Source organism: Lepisma saccharinum, chromosome 8 (genome assembly GCF_977018435.1).
Source record: "Lepisma saccharinum chromosome 8, izLepSacc3.1, whole genome shotgun sequence".
Lineage (NCBI taxonomy): Eukaryota > Metazoa > Arthropoda > Insecta > Zygentoma > Lepismatidae > Lepisma > Lepisma saccharinum.
This window is the reverse complement of record NC_139236.1, coordinates 4,019,487-4,038,081: the sequence shown is the minus strand read 5'-3', so window position 1 is coordinate 4,038,081 and position 18,595 is coordinate 4,019,487. Positions and strand designations below refer to the sequence as shown.

Below are 18,595 nucleotides of genomic sequence, written 5' to 3'. Positions count from 1 at the left end.
TTGTTTGTATCAGCCTCCATTTTCCCGCAAATGGGAAAAAAAGGATTTTTAAAATACGAAATTTCCCTCTTTCAAGATGGCAACACTTCCCCTTGTGGAGTTGCAACACTGCGTGAAAATCCGTATCAGAAGCAGGTGGTACATTATTGAGAGTGTGTTTGTGTTGTTATTCATTGTTGTTCTGGATGTTTGTCTGTTCCGAGAACTCTTGTATGAGTTCACAGTGTTAATGTACTGCTCAGAAGGTACTGAAAGCTGGACTTGCAGCACAAAGATTTCAGTTTGTTGCTAGGTATGACTGTTAGATATTTCTGTTCAGATGTGACAAGTATCTCCGGTTCTAACATTATATGTGTTTGATGTATCTTTACTGTAAATCATGCCAAGAAGTTGTGTAAATAACCCAAACAAGTTCTGTTACATATGTGGAAGAGTGACTGTTAAGTCCAATGTTACTCACCTGACACCTGCTGTGAAAAAGGCTTATGAATTGTACTTTTCCTGCAAAGTCAGGGACCAGAACAAAAAATGGGCTCCGCACGTGTGTTGTAAATCCTGTGCTGTGAACCTTGTAGGATGGTTGAACGGAACACACAAGGCAATGCCATTTGCCGTGCTAATGGTGTGGCGTTTAATAAACATTCTTGGAATAACCGCAAAAACAAACAAGTCAATCAACTATCCATGTGTACCTTCTGCTATTAGGCCTGTTCCACACTGTAATGAGTTACCTGTTCCTGTGCCACCAAATGCTTGAACGTTGAGTGACTGTGATACTGAACGTGAATAAGGAAGTGAAGATCCTGTGTATGTGGGGAATGCAAAGGAACTGCATATAATATGCCAAGCAGAACTAAATGATCACGTGAGATATCTGCAATTGTCCAAATCACAGGCTGAACTATTAGCTTCCAGACTACAAGGTTGGAATCTTTTGGGAAAGGACACGAAAGTAACAATGTATCACTGTCGTAGAAGTGATCTAGTGAATTTTTCAGCTGTCATGAAGATTTGGTGTACTGTACAGATGTGTGTGGACTTATGTCTGCATTAAACATTGAGTATGACATGAATCAATTTATTATTTATTCAGTCTTAAAACTGTGTTATTACACAATGGCAATAGTCACCCAGCTATTCCAGTCGCCTATGCTGTAGGTATGAAAGAATCATACCAAAATATGAAGCTCTTGCTTGACAGAATGAAGTATGCGGATCATCCTTGGCACATTTGTGCTGATTTTAAGGTTCTTGGTCTGCTTTTGGGAATGCAGTCAGGATATACAAAACACTGTTGTTTTCTGTGTGAATGGGATAGCAGGGCGAAAGAGAAACACTATGGTGTGAAACACTGGCCCACAAGAAAGTCGATGGTTCCTGGACAGAAAAGTGTTAGTTACACGTCTCTTGTTGATCCAAAAAATGTGTACTTACCAGCATTACACATAAAATTAGGATTAATGAAGGTGTTTGTGAAGACACTAGATAAAGAGGGTGGTGGTTTCCAGTACCTAAAGACAATATTTCACACATATCACAGATGCAAAGTTAAAGGAAGGAATCTTCGTCGGACCACACATTAGAGAACTCATTAAACATTCGACGAAATCCTGCATGAAAACTAGAAAAGAGCGTGGGTTGCATTGAAGAATGTGATAAATTTCCTTGCAAACCGAAAATCTGAACATAATGCTGAACTTGGATGTATAAGAACTGCTACTGAGCTTTCATGCAATGGGTTCTCACATGTCCCTAAAGCTTCATTATCTACACAGTCACCCAGAAAACTTAGGTGCAGTATCAGATGAACATGGTGAACAATTTCATCAGACCATTTGTGTCTTGGAAGAAAGGTACAAGGGAAAGTGTGGGATTACTATGTTAGCTGACTATTGTTGGAGCTTGAAACAAGAAAACGAGGGTGCTCAGTACAAGCGGAAGCGCCGATAAGACTACCTTGAACATCTTTATACACAGTGGCGAAGCATCCTATGAGGCCAGGAGGCCGGGCCTACCCACGCCATTACTCTTTTAAAGTTGAATTTACTTATTTCGTCAAAACATATGCAATGAAATGCAAAAGTTTGGAATTTTCATTTATGATAATTACAAAAAAATTCTAACCCTGTCTAGTATACAAACTTTCCACGGAGTGAGGCACATTTGCTGGGGCCTCTTCTCTTCACATTCTGTCATACGGTTGTATATGCGGGAAGCCTAATCTTACGAGTAATGTACGTATGCTTATAACGTGCTCCTGAGGCCGGCCTCGCGGTGTTACCCACCAGGACGAACAGAATGTCAGCAACGCTGCATTTCCGCCAAGGTTGGAAATTTGTGGTGTACCAGCATTTTTTATAAACATTAGCCTGTGTTCGTGCAGAGAGCTTTCTATTTCATTGTACATTCTCCATATTTTGTACGAAACTTAGGTTTTTCCTTCCTTTCATCGACAAGAGTAAGTGAAATTGAAAATTACGGAGTACTGTAGTTCTGACTTCATTTTCTGGTCAGAGTGCTGATGGTCTTGTCGATTCACCCAACACCGTAGCGTAAACAGAAAGTCTAAAGAACTTATATTTCTAAAGGAAGTCTTCATACCAAATTATGTAAATTAAAATGCTAGTTACGCCTTATATTTACAAAGTAGTTTTACTTTCACTGGAAATAGAATAATTTATTTTTATCGTGAACGGGGATTCCCTCACTTGTTTGTTCCCTCTCTGTGAAAACTTGCCTCCTGCTCAGGACGCTACAAGGGAGCGTGACTCGGAGCGCGAGGTTCGTGGCGGTAGAGTTTTGTTTGTGATTCGTGTCGTGTGCAGCGATCATATTTATGCAAGGAAGTGCTGAACTAAAATGCAAGAACAATTGAGTTCTTAATTGAGTGAAGATTTAATCATCGGTAAGGTAGGGCCCACTTTTGGTCTTTCATGTTTCCTTCTTATAAGAATAACTTCTAAAATGTTTTCAACTCTGTTTTCCTTTGCAAGTAGCAGTGGCAAGTGACAGCAATTTTTTTTAAAAAATTAAAAGTTGTTGAAACGTTATTTAATGCATTAACACTGTCGTCGAATAGATATTACAAGCAGACATTTTTTTATGCAGCCGATACAAGCAAAGTGGTAGGCAGTTTCGTTTACCCTGGAGGGATAACAAGAGAAGAGGGCGGTCAATGAGAGTACATTGCAAGAGAAGTCTTTTTTTGTGTTTAGGACAAAGAGTGTTGTGGGGTTATCGCGGGGTCTGTTTCAGGTCTGGCAGAACAGGCCAGTGTTGTCACTTTGGATTGGCAAAAAAGAGCTAAATTGCGCCTAAAAATTGGGATTCTATTCTCTCAAGCAACTACATTTATTATAACCTGTTTATATGTTACATACGTAGTAACCTTTCATTGCCATCATAGAAGGGTCCCAAACAAGGATCCTATGTTCTGTTATCACGTAAAGATGGATAGAACAAACTAGGATGCGAAGTATTCACACTGAAGGAGATAGGTCACCTTTACGTATGTTTTTTCTTGAAAGCCCCGTAGTGGTCATCCTAACACGTTCCGAAGCCAGGTGACCTAATTGTGGTCATGTCAATGTTTCCTGATCCTCTTGATTTCATTCTCCATCTTCATTCTTTCATCGTCACGATTAACATAGAGCAGAACAACTGAGACGAAAATATCCAAAATTTAAATTATGTTTACTTGCACATACAGGTATCAGAAATTCATTTATCTAGAAAGCCAAGACTGGAATTAATTACAACCATTCCTTTAGTTAGACAACAGATAACAATGGTGTTTTCCTTGGTGCGAGGAAGTCTTGCTAAAAAAAAAACTAAGTTGGTAACAGTAGAACGTACAGTCGCTGAAAGTGCGGAATTCTGTCATCTGCTCAAGGCACAAACGTCATACTGACCCTAAAATTATGGGGTTCTTCTAGCCCTTTTCACCCTCATTGCAAAATAAATAAATAAATTTAGAAAAAAGTGATGAAGAATTGACAACAGGGCTCGAGCACTATTCGTTGGATTTCCGCGATGTATCATGATTGGTAGTTCTTTCTGGAGGTGCGTGCATAAATCAGGGGTTGAAAAAAAAAGAAGCGAAATTAACAAAAATCTAGATGGCATCTGGTGGGCGGGAGGAGAACACCTAAGACATAATTATCGTACTGATGGTCGGTAACAACACTTTTGAAAACGTCACGCCACTGGCAAGTAAAGAAGCGCCTGGAGAGACATTGAACCACTCTCCATGACATAGTCCCCCTCCCTTTCTTTTTACAGATATAAGCAAGTAATGGATATTATCGCACTTTTATGCCTACCCTGCTAGCAACTCTACACTTCGCCACTGTTTATACATGTATCATCCTTTCCATCCTTGTATGTACATTACTTAATTTGATCTTTATTGTTACTTCTGATACCTATTGGTGGAATACATAACATATTTTGTTCATAATATATATTTGTAGTGCTTGAATTGATGTTAATTTCATTTAGGCATTTACATAGGTACCTTTGGCTCAGGGTGGGATAAGGGAGCAGCTAGGGATGTGGGACAGGGGTCGGGCAGGGTATATATTTCGGTACTGGTACTGGTGTTTATGCAGATCGATAGCATTGTCGTCATGTAATCTTTGCTTCTTGTACTGTGTAATTTCAAAAACGATTTACTTTTAGTTTCATTCATCGTTACATCCCATGTCCTGCAGTGCTTCAAATAGCATAGCATTTACATTACATAATAAAATTTTCAACTATTATTTCTCGAAATCGGAGGCTGATACAGGAATTTCACTTACACCACTGTAATCAGCATGACAAGTTCTATCGGAAACAGTTGCATTCATTTCGGAAAGAGGAAAAAGTTGTAAATTTGTTACACAGTGTTATTGGTGTTGTCGTACAATCAGCTATGCTAATTTTTTCAGCACACAATTCCGTGTCAATTGTCGAAAAATTATTTTCATTTGGAGTCCTGTGATGGGCTGCACCAGAGTCTATTATCCACACATTTTCATTTGCAATAATAGTGCCACATGAAACAATCATGCTTTTGATGTTAGGAGTTTTCCTTTCACCATCCTTTTTTGCATTGTATTTTGCTGTGCAGTCCCTAGCAAAATGTCCACTCTCTTTACATTTATAACAAATTATCACATGCTGGTGTTGGGGAGGTGCTACATCCATCTGTTTCTTTATTTTAAGAATGTGCATTACTGTCTTCTTCTTTACGAACATAGTGGATTGTCTTTTAGAAGATAGAGTGAAACAACAATCAGTGTGCTTAAGTACATTAATTGAAATGAATTGAAATGGTTGTTTTAAGTAAACATTATGCAAATATATAGTCTAATCAGGACTGGACCTACAGTTTCAAGTGTGATCCAAACCACTATGTGCCTCCACCAGATATCGAACTCGGGACCCCCTGATTACAAGGTGATGACGTTACCACTATGACATAGGGGAGGCTCCTATGTACATTAACATTACACAAGTAAACTCATGATGTACATTAACAGTACACATGTAAACTCATGATGGATAGGGATGGGGCAGATGTGATGATATGATGAAATTGATGAAGAGGCATGTACAAAGATGACTTATGTCCATGCAAACTCAAACCATGTCAGGATCAAAAGTCACCCACTTGATGCACTCTGCCACCAAGCTGACTACATCAATGTACATATTTTTTTATAGGTATAACTACAGATAATTTGGCAAATCAGGTATTTCTACAAATACCTATAATAAAATCCCATCATTCTGCTAACTTGTTAGTGCTTTTATGCATGTAAAGGTACAGTGGAACCTCGATTTTACATTTTCAGGGCACTAAGCTGAAAAAGCTTAAAAAACCCAAAAATGTTGCAGTCTTTTGCTATGTTGGGACCATAAAGGTTAATTGTATAAAGCAGGAAAATGTAAAAACTGGGAACATAAAATTGGGGTTCCACTGTATACAATTCATGTACCTTGGCTTAAAAGTGCATGTTTAAATATGGTGTCTCTTTACAAGCTAAAAGCTCTTGCAATTAATTTCTTACAAACCTATACTCAGTCTTCATGGAACATTTTCCTTTATGTCAGATTGGTAAAATAATGGTTATTAGTCTCGGTAAATTAATAGTTCATGTTTGCTCACCTAGAGTTTCATACTTACTGTTCAACTGGTGAATATGTAAATGTTACCCACATACTTTCCTTAATGGAATGATATTAACAAAAGGTGATGATTTTACTCAAGAATCTTCTTGTTGCTAGGAATGATTAAATTATTAATTTAATTGTTTTATGACATTTTTGTCATTAAACTCACTTTTTCTGAGTTTACTACCAAGAACAGCAAAGAATCCTCATCAAAAGTCTTGAACCTGAGTGATGCACTAAATCTTCTCTTATCATAAGGAGTCTTTTTATCTCTCTGCTGTACTGAATATCCTTCACCATTAAAGCTGTAAGCACCTTCATCTTTCACAGGTTCAGGCCTGGAAAAGATTTTTAAAAATGAAACTACAATTGGCAGCAGCACACAAACAGCTACAAACACACTAGACAAATTATCAATCACATTTTTTCATTCATTTTTAATCTACACACATTCTGAAACAGACATTTGCATTTTCATTTCAATTCATTACCCTCATCAGTAACAGAGGAATATTTTTTTTTGGGTGTAAAATGTTTAACAATGGATGCAACCTATCACAGCAAACGATCATTCTGAAGCAACTTCCAGACATGCATGGCAGGGTTGTCACTAACGTCCCTTGTCAAGATAGGCAACTAATGTCTCCATTGTGTTTTGAGTGCCATGCAATATCAGTGATCACAAGAAATACATGTGACAGATGTTGACGAAGTCAAAGAACAAAAATGCAAACACAATGCACCTGCTTTCGAACACACAGTCTAAATGTTAAAACAATTTATTTCTTTGATTCTTTTCATTTTTAAGGTAGTTAGTGCAATTGCTAATCAAGTGTGTCACATAATACTGAAAAGAAAATAATGGTAAGGGCTCTTGATTAAACATATATTAATTCACACATTAAAACTAATACAGGGATCAACCAACACTATTCAATAAAATAAAACTAAATTGTAAACATGGTGGATTGATCTAAATCAGGTTGATTAATGTACATAAGGATTTTGTAGATATCAGAAACACTTTTGGTGAAAGTACATTAATCTTGTAATCATTGAATGGTGTTTATTAGGCTCTAAGAAAGGAAAATAAAGGGGGAAATATATGTACTAATGGGGTGGAGCTCATATGAAAGGAAATGTAAACTCTAAACACACTTAAATTTCTCTTGATTTAAAAGCAATAATTTATATAGGCAAAAATAGCAAACATTTTGTGTAGAAAAATATACAAAATACTAATCATGTTAAACCGTAAATAGTGTCATTATCATTAAACTGTAAATAAACATGGCACCTGGTATTTTGCAAAGTAAAATTAAAATAAATTGCAGAAATTCAGCTACAAAGTCAAAAAAATATTTTAAGTTGCAATTATACGACTATAATACATACAGAATATTTTATTTTCACTGGAATATATACTACTGAAATTATTATAGTTTCATTAATACACTCAACAAACATTTCCATAGTAGGTTCATATATACAGTATCAGAAACAGAAAAATTTGTATTTACATATAATTTTTATTTGTTTCAATCAAAGTGCTCAAATATTTTACAGGGCAGTTTACTAGAAAAAGTTTTTCTTTAAGAAACATGTATGGTGACAAAAACCATGCAAGCAATTTTAAGTGTGTTTAGAAAAAACTTTTAAAAATTGATTTAAATAAAAAAAAATAAACAAAAATGATTTTTTAAATAAATCCACCCTGATTGTAAGTGTTTTGTTTAGCATTGGAAAAAAGTACTGTCTCATCCATGTCATTTCAATATTTCAATAAATTCAACTTTCCTAAACAAAATCTGTAACTCATTAACTGAAACAAAAGTGATAAATACATAAAACGTGAAAATAAATCCAAAGCATAGCTTAAGAAAAAGGCAAGTTAAGTATTATGAACAATATACAAAAATAAAGCTAATTAAAATCAAATAGCTATTACAACAGCACAAACAGGCAGTCACGAAATTCATAATTGTCAAACTTAAACAAGCATTGTAAACATACATTGACTATTGACTTACCCTTCAATGCATGCAACACAACTGTCCTTTTCGTTTGTTACAAAATTCCAAAGACCTATGGGCCTGCCATCTACTGTGACTTGATGGAGACAACCATAAAACCCTTCAGCCTTCATTTCCCTGTGAGGAGAGCCAGCAGCACCTATGTACACAGTAAGATTCGACTGGTTTACGTCAAATCTTCTATAATCTGCATCGGAATTGCTTTCTTCTGGCTGGGATGATGCAGCATTCTCATGAGAAACTAGCGGATCAACTCTAAGGCGACCAATATTTCCAATTCTAGTATAATTCAGAACAAAAGAAGAAGGTTGTATTAACAAGAAAAACTGAGAAGAAAATATTAATTGCACCAACATTTGCACAATATAAAATAAAATGACAAGCAGCAAGTTCAGTACCATATCAGGTGAACTCATTTAGTTCATGTATGTCTCATACAAAATATTATACATGCCAACCTCCATAGCAGAGTGGTTAGAACACTGCACTACAATGCCAGGGGACCTGGGTTCAAATCCCAGTCTGGCCATGGGTGTTCTTTGTGAGTGTCCCTTCATTAATTTCATCATATCATCACTCATACTCATTGTCATGATTAGCCAAAAGTAGCTAAACAACAAAAATCAAATCAAATAAATATTATACATGACATAAACAGGGGTATCTTATATTGTAAAGGTAAAGTTCCGCCTGCATATAGCACCATGCCATGAAGGCACATTTAGGGGACCTGGGGGTAGGGCCTTGAATGCACGGGGATCTTTATTTACCTTAAATATAGGGTTCTATATGTAGTACTAAGAAATAAAAGAAAACCTGGCTAATAAGAATAGTATAGGTCTCCCAAAAAGTGCAGTGGTTTATGTTGTCACATTGTATACAAGGCCTTCCTGGGAATGATTTTCATTGTTTTGAATACACTTTAAAATGTTAGTCACACTTTGTCCAGCTGTATAAAATGAAATTTTCCAAAAAATAAACATTCAAGTAATTTTTCTAAATGTCAACAGATGACTGGAGCTGTTCTGACAAAAAACTGTCTTGAGACACTTGGTATCCCCAATGGACTTCTTCCTCATCTACAGAAATCTGTAATCCTGGACAATTTCCATACTCAAGAAATTACTAAACCAGTACACCTTGCACTACAATATCTCAGTGCATCCCTATTATCTGAAAATAATTTCATTTTTCTGTGTTGCTCTGAAATGAGACTCTGTATGCCAGAAGTAGAGGAAAAGGGAGAACTAAAAATAATGATGATTATGATGATGCAAAGCCACAAATCATGCACATTTTCAAACTTGCCTTATTGAATTTGTGTTTTAAGTCCAATTTATGCACAGATAGGCTAATCGGAAATGAACTTACAGTTCAAAGTGAGTTTCAAACCACTGTGTAATGTGCCTCCACCGGGCATCGAACCTGGGACCCATTGATTACAAAGTGATGATTAGAGCCCGGAAGTTCAGGCATTTATTTTCGTTAAAATAGGCAGGCAAAAAAGGATTTATAATGTGGAAAATAGGCACTAAAAATGGGAAAAAAGGCAAAATAAACTGAAAAAGGCACATTTGAAAGTCACTTACTTTTATCTATAATTTCTGGCAAAATGTTAATGAAGCATACATAAAACAAATGTTAATGAAGCATACATAAAACAAGCAAATGTAGCTGGACTCATTTCGATAACAGCATTTTCACCTTTTAGAATATCAAAATTGTTTTCAATTGTTTCAAGTCATCATTTGCACTCACTACCCATTTGCACTTTTCCACAACAGCTGACCCCTTTTCTCCTGACACTTCCATCATCTGCTGCATAGATTCCTCGAAGATTTTCATGGATCCTACAAGAGTCTCACCTCTTTTTTCTAGCTTTGTAATTGTCTCTGGCAATGCACCATAATGTGCAAAAATAAACGACAGTTCTTTCTTCAGTTCTGAATAGCGCAGGAGTTTTTTCACTTCACGAATTGAAGCCGCTTCATTTTCTGGAAGAGCATCGATCAACTCACTGATTATTTCAAGGTGGTTAGCATAATACTTGTATATAGCTGCTGATATCCAGGTTCCCCATCTCGTCAAGACTGGTTGCGGAGGTAAACTAAGCTCAGGTGCAACTTCCTGAAATGTTCAGGTTCGAGAGGGAGATTTCAGAAATATCTTCTTTGTGTTCGAAATCAACCTGTCCACTTCTGGGTGCAACACTAACTTTTTCGGCGATTCTGTGCATTGCGTGGGCTACACATGTGATATGAAGCATATTCGGGAAGAGAATTTTCAATGCTATGGCAGCCTTCTTTATATAGGGAGCTGCATCACTGATAAAAAGTAACATGTCATCATGATGTACACCATATGGCCAGAGCAGAAGTAGGGAATTTGAGAATAACTGAGCTATTGACGAACCATTGGCTCTCTCTAGTTGTTCTGACGTGAGAAGAAATGACGAGGATTCTCCGCATGTTGGTTCCATAGTTCATATGATGACGTTGGCTATTCAGCATCCCATAGCGTCAGTACTTTCATCTGTTTAAATCCAAACCTTCTTTCCACCAACTTCAGCACGAATTCTTTGCAGAGCTTCTTCGTAGCAGATGCTTAAATATGTTTTCTGCAGCGTAGATTCCGACGGCACCGTTTCTTTAGCGTATTTCTCCAGGAATTTCCTCAGTGACTTGTTTTCCACTTTCCAGAAAGGTATCCCTGCTTCCATGAAAGCTTTGCACAGTTCAAGAGAAAACTGAGATTGCCTGTTGGATGAAGTGCCCACTGTTGAAATTAGGGATATCTTCTTCTGTCCAACCTTTTTGGCAACTGCAGATTTATGTTTTGCTGTTGACACATGCTGAGATATAAAGTATTTTTTCTCATGGTTGAATGTTTTTTCACATATCTTGCAGAGAAGAATAGTACCATCTGTCAAAAATGTGCTTTCACCAAATTCATGCACGTAACCATGTAACTTACCACTTAATAGCACACTAAATTTCGGCATGATGACAACTACGCGATACTTTCCTTCCAAAGTGCAGAACTAAACTGAAGATAGAGAACTTGATTTTGGAATCCATGCAAAGGCCCTTGGGCATTAGTGCTGTTCCTTGTCAATAACCTCCTGACACGGACGCTGGACGTGATGACGTAATTGTGCAGGTGTTCTGCAACAGGTTTTCAGCAGTCAATCATTCACAAGGACATGCTAACGGAAAGGCGATATCTTAACTCAGCATGAAATACTATTTTTTTTAAACACACTTTTCTCCTTCAGCAATGTTGAAACATACGTGAGTTCAATATTACTTAAATAAGGCGAAAATTATTCACATAATAAACGGAAGAAAAATAAATGCCAACAACGTTTTCTGGGAGAAAAATAATTTATTTACAAAAATAATCATTTAGTTATGAGGTTTGTTCTTTGTACTAGCCCCATGGAACAATTTGATACATGTGTGTGTCATGTATTTTAATAACTTCAATTGAACACAATTAACAAAACTTACCTTTCAGCTTCAATGCGATACCAGTGCTCATCATTTTGATAATCTTCAGAAGCTGTTGTTAAAACTTCTGGATGAGTGACAACCCCCGTTTCTTCTCCACCAACATTCCACAGAAATCTGATTTGTCTGTTCACCATTTCAATTGCTATAAAATCTTTCTGGAATAAAAATAAAAATGTAATGATAATAAAGAGCCACATCATTGAGGAAAAGAATACACTGTAAATGGAAAGAAGCAGTAAACACTTACCAAAGAAAATACCAATTTCTATATTTTATTTTAAGGCCTGGCAGCACGTTCATTGGAGAAACAAAGGTGGCTCTGTACTGTCGTGAGTGTAGGCAGACAATGGGAGAAGATAGCAACAAGCATTAGATAAAAAAAAAAAAGTTTCAGCGGTGTTTGACTGTTTTCTGAATGGTGAGGTTGAGTAGGATAGAAAATGTCAGAAATATGTGGTTGGGATTGAAGAGGTGGATAGATACTGAGCATCTAGGTTGAGTGAGTGAGTGATTCAGTTAGCTTTTCTGCCACTTTTGGTTAATTGCAAAGATGAAGATGAAAGCCAATGCCAATGTTTTATTGACAGGTTTTTGTGTATCAGGACCATTGGATCCTTGACTTACTGTCATGTTCTTACAAAGTAGTGAATGTACAACATTGCTCTTGCTATAACCGTCAGCCGGAATTTGGACAATAGTTAATTTGTATTGTTTCAATAATTTGAAATTATTGAGTTTCTTGTTATCATTTTGCATTGACGGAGGCAGAAAATAATCACTATGAATTAACAAGGCATAGAATAGTTCAGTGCACTGATGAAAAGTTCTAATCACAAACTACATTATTTCGCACATCCCTTTAAAGACACATTAAACATAAAGTAACCACATAGGTTAGTAATAATGACAATATGTAAAGTAACAACAAAATCACAACCTGCACTTTTATAGCTGCACTATCAAGGAACAGTAATCTGCCCCATTTGAAACAGTACCTTGGAAGTAATTGTAAACGGGGAGAAAAAGTAACACAACATAATAATACAATAGCATTTTCTTGAATTTATATTTTTTCAAAATTTCGGGGCATGGAGCGGGACATCCAGGTCTGTGGTTGAGTCGCAATGCCCCGAACTTCTGGATTTGGATGCTGTTGTATCTGAGTCCAGAAGTTGGAACACATGGCATATATAGCAGGTTCAACAAAATCCAGTTCAAAGTCCTCATGCATTTGTGTAAGGCAAGTATCTCGGCTATGTCCAGTAATAAGTTGGGCGACATTATTCTTTTTAATCTGCAATTTCCATATGACCAAAGGTTGGAGATGACCCCAAGCCGGTGCTGCATACAGAAGTGTGAGACATACCATCATCATATACACATGCAAGCGAGTCTTCAGTCGCAAGGTAGGATTTTGGATGGTACAGATGTCCAACCCAGGTTCATGCTTTTGCTGTCACAGTTGATATATGTTTATGAAAATTTAGTCTTCGGTCAAGAACCACTCCTAGATGTGTTGTAGAAGGTGTGTCTGGTATAGAAGATCCCTGGAGTCATAGAATCTTTGGTGGTTGTTGACATGAATAAAATCGTGGCACTCTTGATTGAATTATACTTCATGAGCCATCGAGTTGACCAACGTTCAGAGCCTCGCTACTCTGCAAAATGCAGTCCAGGGTGTACTATTTGTAAGGGAGGTTGACATTTGGGTGTGTTTGCAAAGGTTCAACCCTTACAGTCTGACTGACTAGGTTGAGTCTGTGGCTATGATAGTGCACATAACTGATATACATTATCTTCCCCAAATTTATAAGAATATGTATTGGTTGATGGGAGCGAGCATATCTGTTATTCTGAAACAGTTATTGAAGTTCGTGTTGCGGCTGTTGGTGTGGGGTGTGATGATGAAATAATTTTCTTTGGTGGATGAGTGGCGATTGCTGGAATTGGAATCAATAACAACTGTTCATCTACGCAAACTGATTTATAGAAATGAGTGTTCAACCTGGAAACGTGCGAGGTCCACAGTGAAATTATAGTCGGTTTGAACAAAAATACCTTCACAAGCTCTCCAATATCTGACGTCAAGCTTTCCTGGTTGGCTGCTCTCGTCTCCTTCCACTTACACCCACTATAACCTGATCCCCCACCATTCCCTCATCCTGCCGTACCAACATACAACCCACAAAACTCCCTCTTGGAACCAAATTTGCACTCACAAACACCACACCTTAGAACGTAACCAGTCCATGGTCAAATCAACCCTGCAAGATCCATGGTTACCAACAATCCTAAACCAGCTTAAAATATTCAGACTGTACTTAATATATCCAGCCATGAACTCAGCAATGCTGAAAAGGATGTCTTATCCAAAGGCCAACCTTCTTCTCACAGCTCTCCTCAATCAACTTTGTCTCCTCTTTCATATCTACACCCTTGCCCATAACCTCTGATGGCATTTCTATGGCTCCCCCCTCTCAAGATATCCCTCCCCTGTCTACCAACCAACCAATCAAAGGTATATTACTGGCATTATTTCCACTACTTCTGATAACTCCTTGCTAGATGACCTTCACAACAAACCAAATCTCATCCCTCCCACCAACAAGTTCTTTAAGATCTCTGCAACAACCATGACATCTAAATCCTCCCAGTTGACAGGGGATCCACCCCTATCTTCCCTAATCTTTGGAACACTTGAAGGTTTCATGGGAACTGAAATTTTTTAAAACATGTTTCCAGTTGGAAAAGCCAGAAGAAATTAAACAAAGGTCCCCTTTGATGGAAATAACTTAATATTTTTTTACCATTAGCTTCCTTGTATAATAACTATACAACACCACTATTTATTTTCATCGTAAAAAAATCCACAGATGTTTACCCTATCATGAATTTTGAAAAGTTTTACCACTAGCAGTCTTTGTTTCCCATTCACATGATATTATGAAATCTTGATTCCCCCCCAAGTATTTAAAGATGAACTTGGTAAATCAGTAATAGCCTATTTCCGAACCTCATTTAAATGTACAGTATTAGAACACTATACGATGCATGCTTTTAGAAGCGATATCGGGTGGGGTCACACAGAGGGTGTGCGTGGCGATCAGTCATTGGCAGGAGTGCAACGTTGTACAGTTAGGAGACTGAGGCATGGAAGTTAAAAGCCATGTTCTGTATTTTTCTTGCGTGCAAGAAGTTTTCATAAAATTCGCCACATTAAGGTTCATCATAAGATGGGGAAATACATTTTGAACCTGATTGTCCAAGTCCCATGAATTTCCGTCGCCTACAGCCGGAGTTATCGTTCCTTGAAGTAACAAGGGAAACATCACCTTTCATTTCCTTCCGCCTGTTTTTTTTTTTTTTCGTTGCCACCATGTTGACGCAGCTGAGTTGTTGTGTCTAGGGAAAACCGTGGGTGTTGAATTCGCGTCGATATAAACAATGACCCTTCATTGTTCTGGGCATTCTCAAACATTTAAAGTCTGAGTCAGTTTGAGTTCAGCGTTTTCGTAGCAAGGCCAGTGTAAAATTATTCGCTTATCGTTCACTCGTGCGCCACAAAGAACAGTTTGTGAAAAGATTAAATACAGCAATTTCTTGCAATAGTGTGTGTTCTTTTTATTTTAAATAATGTTACTCTCAAAACCTAGCACCAGTAGTACGGGCACCAAGGGTGCAAAATCTAATCATTAACTTCCAGGAGAGTGACTAGGAAATGAGTGAAATCAGTGACATGGAGACCGAGGAAGACGACGAGAGCGGTGATGAATACCTTCAAGCTTCTTTCAGGTATGGGTTTCTCGTATATGCTACAGTGATATGATATTATAATCCTGTGTAGAAATATTCACTATATTATTTCACTGTACTCATTCATACTGTGTATGCATTACATAAAAATAGTTAAATATTGGACACAGCGAATTCTCTGTCTTTCCCTTCCGCTTGCAGTTAGTTTGGCAACAGCGCAGTAGCAATGGCTGAGTATTGGCCGAACTCATGTTCCTTCTAAAAGCATGCGCCGTATAGGTGACAGTAATGCCCACCCATGGGCACTTGAATACAAATGTCTCCACTAGAGAACTTAACCTTAGAAAATTAACACTTAGGAAACCACATTACACTAGTCTGCATGCAAACCCAAAATCCTACTCCTTCTCCATTGATACATGTTCATTGTTGTCAACATGATGTGCACCAGTTCAACTGGGCCAACCATCTGGCTTCTTCAGGGTGATCACTCTAGGACCAAGAAAAAATTCAAGTATAATTCCCGGTTTTCAAGGCGAATTTTCGAAAAATTCAAGGGTACAAGTAGAAGTTTTCTCTATTTGAACTTTATGTATTAACAATACAGAAAGGATCAGTGTGTTCCAACGTTTTCAAAAATTCTAATTCAATTGATTGATTGATTAATTGAAATATGGTTTTCAGTCCACTTTATGCACAGAAAGGCTAATCGGGACTGGACCTACAGTTTAAAGTGGGATCTGAACCACTGTGCCATGTGCCTCCACTGGGTATCAAACCCAGGACCCCTTGATCACAAGGTGATGACATTACCACTACACCATTGGGGAGGCCCAAATTCGAAATTAAATAAAACAGTTTATATATTTAAAATATTTAGTTTAAAGTGTGGAGTTTACAATTACCATTTCACACACTCAAGACTTGAAATATATCTACAAACTCAAGTCACAAATGTTATGGGATATACTAATCTATGAAAAATTGTTAATTGTATAAGAATTTCACACTCAAATTTACCTAATCAACTTCAAGATATCGAATCTCACAATAATCTTCCAACTGCCAGATAGTGTTCTGCAAAGGACACTAACAAAGTAAATGAATTGAGAGAATTCTATTATTTTTTCCACGTGGCTTATTCCTCCTTCCTCAATAAAAACAAAAGCTATATTGCAAAATACTTGCCTCAGGCCATTTATAAATATGTATAAATTCAATGGGATTTGGATTAATAAAAGTTGCAATTTTTCACGGCTACAGAGAGCCAATAATTCACGCATAATACCTGGAATTCAAGGAATTCCTGATGAGTAGCCACCCTGTTCTTGAAAACAAAGAACACAAGCTACCTGACTAGCGGTAGGAGAGGCAAATAAAGTGCACACCAACAATGCACTCTCACTTATTTTTTTCTTAATCTGTTATTTACCAATTTCAATAAGTAAGTCCACATCACGATAACAAATATTATTATTATTATTACATGACAAATTATTGGGTGATCTCAGGTTCCATGGGCCTATATAAGTTGGTGGCACTGGTTATATTTATTTGAATATTAGCATATTTCCGTGTGTATAATGTTTTTGATGGGTAAAAGTGACAAACAATTATCTTGTATATAATGTGCAATGCAATTCAGGTTCAAGAAATGGCTTTCTTAGTTGTAGGTCTTAAAGCTGTTGCTATGCTGATCAAGAGTGAATGACATCAAACCGATTCAATGAGTCACCTGTTGCTATGGGACCAAGAGGAAAATATCATCTTGTGGATATAATGAGTTCACCAACCCATGCAACCTGCCCCCTCCATCCACTATGTTTAGCATCTCAAATCTCTCACATTTGTAAACACCTTGTTTATTCTGTAGTAAAATCGAGATCAAAATTATATTATGGATTTGCAGCAGTCAGGAAGTTATTTTCTATCATTTCTTGCCTGACAAATACTGCTGATATGCATTCCTTGTGATGGGAGGTGCATACTGGAATTCTGCCTGAAAGTTGCCATTTTTCTTGGTGTCACAAAATATTTAGTTAGAAAGTGAAAAATCAAGGAAAATGGCCATTTGACTTTTATAGTGCTTTTTTATATTATTATTATTATTATTATTACTAAAGAAATCGAACCTGGTAATTTGTATTTGCACCTGTTGATATATATGTGTTACATGCAGTGGCATAATGAAAACATGTGTGGTTTCATGGTGGCTGTCCAAATTATCCCGTGCATAATACACACCATGGTTTTTGGGGGAAACAATTCATAAAAAAGTGCACATTATACATTCAAACATTTGTTAATGGAGACTATGTTCTTGGCAAGAAAAGATATGTTCAATGAAAGAAAAAAGATATCAAAGTACAGTAGTGCGTCGATTATCCGAAGTAATTGGGGGACATGGGTGTTCGGAAAACTGGTTTGTTCGGATAATCGAACTGTACATGTTTATTTGCCAAAAAGAAGTACTGTACAGTAAATTTATTCATAAAAACAGGCATCTCTTTAAGTATTACAAAGTAACGTACAAAGGCAACTTTAGTAGAAATATATAGTATGTGGTACAGTTTATTAAACAAAAATATGTACATATTACATACGCATGGATGATGGACGGTAGGGTGGGAGAGTAACAGGTGCGAGCGAGTACACAGTTCGGTTAAGCGGTCGTTCGGTTGACCGACGTTCGGATAATCGACGCTCTACTGTATTAGTTATTATGACTGGTATTACTACTTTTTAAATGTGATTATCTTATATTTTCAAATAACCTTTTTCTGCAATCACTATTTCGTAATTTCAATAACAGCACTTTCTAACTGCTCTTGCATTGTCATAATCACCCTAACTTTATTAGAAATAAAGAAAACCTTTAAGGTAAATGAAAATGCGGTACCTTATCTTCTGTAACACCTTGGGTAATTAATAAAATTTTTCACTAAACAATATTTTACTTATTTTTATTTAATTTGTTCACCAAATATGTAACCTGAGGCAGACAATCCTTGTTTAAATTATTAGCAATGACTGTTTCATCGTATTCGCACATGCACATGCACACCCAAATAAATCTGTAATTCAAATCATTATTATTATACTTATTTATTGAACTCTATCTCCTTCGAAACATCACGT

The 18,595-nt window shown here is 36.9% G+C and overlaps 1 protein-coding gene across 3 annotated transcripts in view; it reads right to left on the bottom strand.

Annotated features, from left to right (window-relative positions):
* The window catches only part of wb (wing blister), an 849,362-nt gene that overhangs the window by 81,234 nt on the left and 749,533 nt on the right, over positions 1 to 18,595 (bottom strand). For all 3 annotated transcript variants that reach the window (XM_083126284.1, XM_083126285.1, XM_083126286.1), the window contains 3 exons: positions 11,702 to 11,859; positions 8,190 to 8,471; positions 6,329 to 6,497 (listed from right to left, as the gene is read on the bottom strand). In XM_083126284.1, the coding sequence (XP_082982410.1) occupies positions 6,329 to 6,497; positions 8,190 to 8,471; positions 11,702 to 11,859 (609 nt within the window). The remainder of the gene's footprint in view (positions 1 to 6,328; positions 6,498 to 8,189; positions 8,472 to 11,701; positions 11,860 to 18,595) is intronic.